The sequence below is a fragment of the Musca vetustissima genome, unplaced genomic scaffold, assembly GCF_032173495.1.
Source record: "Musca vetustissima isolate MV318-11 ecotype Yass unplaced genomic scaffold, APGP_CSIRO_Mvet_v1 utg537853, whole genome shotgun sequence".
In the NCBI taxonomy this organism is placed as follows: domain Eukaryota; kingdom Metazoa; phylum Arthropoda; class Insecta; order Diptera; family Muscidae; genus Musca; species Musca vetustissima.
The window spans coordinates 14,156-15,969 of NW_026874087.1; the positions used below are offsets into that span (position 1 = coordinate 14,156).

Here is a 1,814-nt window from a genome sequence, read left to right on the forward strand (position 1 = left end):
GGCCACTAATAATGCTCAGAACATAAACAATAGCAGTAGCGGCGCAGCAGACGACACAAGCATGGCCGTCGATAGGTAACAGCGAACACTTATATTAACATATTGTCTCTGATCTTTTCAGTGTAGGAAACAAAAGTATTATTGACAGTGAGCAAAGAGTTTCGGAAACGATAGGTGAATCAAACACTCATACGGACAATTTAAATTTTACGTGGTATCGGTGAGAAATATATTCATTTAATCGGATCTCTGCACAAAACGTACAACTGGGCATTTGGACAAAAGGCCGCCTACTCAGCTTTGGTTTGTCGTAGAAAACAGTAACGTGAAACAGCAACAGTACGCTACCGCTGAGGACAGAAGCAAGAAGTGTGTTAAACATATTTTCCATACATTTTGAAACCTTTCATTCGGAGCTCTAAAGAAGAAATCGACCAATGGAAATTGACCCAACTCCTGTTCCACCACCTCAGGAGTATTGCGATAATCCTTCCGTGCCTTATCAGTCAGAGTCATCGATGAACTTTGACTATTTGCACGGCTTGCACGGAGACACGGCCATGGACGCCAGCAATAGCGGTTCATCGTCTTCAGCCCATGTAGAATCACCACGCCATTTTGCTGGAATTGGCAACTCCTCCTCAAACAATTATGGTGGTGGCCATGTCGACTACAGCAAAGCAATTGACAGGTGGTTACTTTAAATGTATTATCCCAAAGTTTTTCAATATAGCAGCAGCAACAGAAAGAGTAATTCAGTTGCCTTGCGTTTGTTTTTGTTCCATATGAAAAAAGCCGAAACAAGTTTTTTGTGTGTAACATTTTTTAAGTTACTACTAAGTCAATTTTCGCAAGGATGCTTTGGGTCTACAAGAAAAACGCGACTTCTTGCTCATGTCTATAGATCTTTAAAAGCAATGACCTAATGCAAAATCTCACGGAATGTAAGTTTGAACATATCGTGTATAGATATATAACAAATAACATTTTGTAATACGTATTATGTCAAATGGAGGAAATTATGTAGTAATTATTTATCAAACTATTTCAAAATGTATCATTTTATTTAATTTATTAATTCACTTCAACAAAATAGGCTATACTATAAATTTCCTCTTCGCTGATCACTATGGTCATAACTTTGCTATTTTTGTCGTTAAAATAGCAAAGTTATGACCATGATGATCAGCGAAGGAGAAATTTATAGTATAGCCTATTTTGTTGAAGTGAATTAATAAATTAAATAAAATGATACATTTTGAAATAGTTTGATAAATAATTACTACATAATTTCCTCCATTTGACATAATACGTATTACAAAATGTTATTTGTTATATATCTATACACGATATGTTCGAACACATTCCGTGAGATTTTGTAGGATCATACTTTTGATGAGATTGTTATTAGACATAGAGCAAGAAGTCGCATTTTTCTTGTAGACCCAAAACTCGTCCTTCAACCTCCACTCAAAATCCAGCTGACAAATCTCAAGAGTAGAAGAGTAACACGTTAATGGCTTGAAATTATGTTGGTACTTATTATTTGAATAGTGGTGTATACATTTGATTTACCTTTCATTTAAATTGAAAGTTCTGCCACACAAATACGTTTTCCATTTGTGCATATATTTATATTGCAGTGGATAGTAGGTATATTTTTGTAGGCATCATAACATAAAAAAAAAAAAAAAAAACAACATAATAAGCTATTTGATGCGTATCATTGGGTTAAATGATTAAATTCGAAAACATGTTTAATATTTCCAAAAAATTCATAATTAATTTTTGTGTGCAGGTTAAGACTGTTCCTT

At 34.5% G+C, this 1,814-nt stretch overlaps 1 protein-coding gene across 1 annotated transcript; it reads left to right on the forward strand.

Annotated features, from left to right (window-relative positions):
• The first annotated feature begins 405 nt into the window (after nucleotides 1–405).
• LOC133330812 (uncharacterized) lies at nucleotides 406–912 on the forward strand. Its single transcript, XM_061539222.1, has 2 exons — nucleotides 406–702; nucleotides 842–912. The coding sequence occupies exons 1-2, from the start codon at nucleotides 438–440 to the stop codon at nucleotides 910–912; spliced, it is 336 nt and encodes a 111-aa protein (XP_061395206.1). The 5' UTR covers nucleotides 406–437.
• The last annotated feature ends 902 nt before the right edge of the window (nucleotides 913–1,814 follow it).

Excerpts from the sequence above, each read along its gene's own strand:
- LOC133330812 (XM_061539222.1), top strand. The coding sequence starts at position 438 with ATGGAAATTGACCCAACTCCTGTTCCACCACCTCAGGAGTATTGCGAT. Across the intron at positions 703-841 it reads AATTGACAGGTGGTTACTTT|TCAATTTTCGCAAGGATGCT; the intron begins AAATGTATTATC and ends GTTACTACTAAG.